The sequence below is a fragment of the Triticum dicoccoides genome, unplaced genomic scaffold (genome assembly GCF_002162155.2).
Source record: "Triticum dicoccoides isolate Atlit2015 ecotype Zavitan unplaced genomic scaffold, WEW_v2.0 scaffold120777, whole genome shotgun sequence".
In the NCBI taxonomy this organism is placed as follows: domain Eukaryota; kingdom Viridiplantae; phylum Streptophyta; class Magnoliopsida; order Poales; family Poaceae; genus Triticum; species Triticum dicoccoides.
This window is the reverse complement of record NW_021184311.1, coordinates 1-2,142: the sequence shown is the minus strand read 5'-3', so window position 1 is coordinate 2,142 and position 2,142 is coordinate 1. Positions and strand designations below refer to the sequence as shown.

The window sequence follows — 2,142 nt, the reverse complement described above, 5'->3', positions numbered from 1 at the left end:
TGAGCCACAAGACGCTCCCACTGCAGCACCTCGTGTCGTGGAAAGGGCAGCAGGACCCATCCCCCGGCGAGTTCTCGTACGGCGCGGACCCTAGCAACCTGCTCCAGTGCTTCGCCTGGAACGGGTCGAGGCCACACCGGCGAAGCCCGGTGTGGACAAGCCACCTCTACATGGGCGGATTCAACGAGTCGGCCATTTACATGGCCTTGCATCACGCCGGCGACGAGGTGTACATGTCCTTCGGCATGCCGGCTGGCTCCTTCGTCCAGCTGGTCAGGTTGGAGATCGACTACTCAGGCAAGGTAAATATACTAAGCTGGCTGAGCAACGTGTCCGCATGGAGAGCCCTCTACGCAGAGCCTCAACATGAGTGCAATACGTACGGCTACTGCGGTCCTTATGGTTACTGCGACAACACACAAATCGTCCCGGTTTGCAAGTGCCTTGACGGTTTTGAACCGAGGGATGCTAAAGGATGGATCTCCGGTAGCTTCTCACAGGGATGCCGCCCCAAGGAGGTGCCAAGGTGCACCCATGGAGACAGTTTCTTGGCCTTTCCGGGCATGAAGGTCCCGGACAAGTTCCTCCGTGTCCCGAGCAGAAGCTTCGATGAGTGCACCGAGGAATGCAGAAGCAATTGCTCCTGCGTGGCATATGCTTACTCCAAGATGAGCAACATAGATATTGACGGTGATGATACAAGATGCCTGTTATGGATCGGCGATTTGATCGACATGGAGAACAACCATCAAGGAGGGGAGAACCTCTATGTTCGGACTAAAAGATTGCAAGGTATGCATCACTCCACTTTCTCTGCTTGCTTATGTTTTACTGTGTGTGTGTGTTCGTTTCTTCTAAAGAGAGAAATTGGAGAAAGAGTGGCCTCATGTTTTTATGCATGCGTTCGAGAAAGGAGTCTGCTATGAATTTGGTGATTAGCACTGACAAACTTTGGTGATTCTCCTTATATTAATTTTTTTGTGCAGGCAACATGAGAAAGATCAAAACCATAGAAATTGTATTACCAGTTGTGTCAAGTTTTCTGATACTCATATGCGTGGGGCTTATTTGGATCTGTGGCTTTAGAGGTAGGAAATTGTTGCTTTACTTCTAATTTTGATGTTATCTCCAGTCACAAGAAACTGAAGAGGCGGTGCCCACACTCCTGACAGGCAATCAAGGAAGCAAGCTTGTCTGGGAAAGGTTGATGCGTCGAGATACAGGAAATTACAATCAGTTCGCTGATGGTAACACGGAGTTTCCCATTTCGAACTTTAGGGAAATTGCTACCGCGACAAATAATTTCTCTGAATCCAACATTCTTGGCAAAGGAGGGTTTGGCAATGTTTATAAGGCAAGACGTATCTGTACTGATAGTTATTTGATCGGTTTTTTTTGTGTGAGGGAGATAGTTAGAATATTAATGGAAGATCAAACTTTCTTGACTAAATAATACCTCATGTTTCAGGGAACGTTGGAAGATGGTAAGGAAATTGCTGTGAAAAGGCTTCATGTAGGTTCTGTCCAAGGGGCAGTGTAGTTCAAAAATGAAATAGCTCTGATTTCCAGGTTGCAGCATAGAAACTTGGTCAAACTTATAGGCTGCAGTATTCATGAAGACGAAAAGCTTTTGATTTATGCATACCTACCTAACCGAAGTCTGGATTACTTCATTTTCAGTACGTTCTACTCACTTGTTGCAAAAATCTCTACTTTCGGTCAAACATCGTCACTGACAAGATGATTCGTGTAATTCTGTCCCTGATAGATGATAGAAGAAAATCACTGCTCAATTGGCCCACAAGATTTAAGATAATCGCTGGTGTAGCCAGGGGACTTCTTTATCTCCACCAAGATTCCAGATTGACGATGATTCATAGAGATCTCAAAGCAAGCAACATATTGTTGGATGCTGAGATGATCCCCAAAATATCCGATTTTGGTACAGCTAGGATCTTTGGTGTCAGTCAACACGAAGGACATACCAATCGAGTTGTTGGAACATTGTGAGTAGTGATGAATTTCATTTATGGGATCCCTCAACTTTTGTGCCTTAACTGGTTAATAAGTTTGAATTTACCACGGTTAATTGTCAAAGCAGTGGATACATGTCGCCTGAATATGCAATGGAAGGCATAATCT

The 2,142-nt window shown here is 45.5% G+C and overlaps 1 protein-coding gene across 1 annotated transcript; it reads left to right on the top strand.

Annotated features, from left to right (window-relative positions):
* Positions 1-5: 5 nt before the first annotated feature.
* Positions 6-1,414, top strand: LOC119343244 (receptor-like serine/threonine-protein kinase SD1-8; the record flags this gene model as incomplete). The annotated part of the gene is made up of 3 exons (XM_037614322.1): positions 6-792; positions 987-1,088; positions 1,173-1,414. Coding segments are annotated over 3 exons (1,131 nt in total), but the record flags the coding sequence as incomplete, so codon positions are not given.
* Between the last annotated feature and the right edge of the window lie 728 nt (positions 1,415-2,142).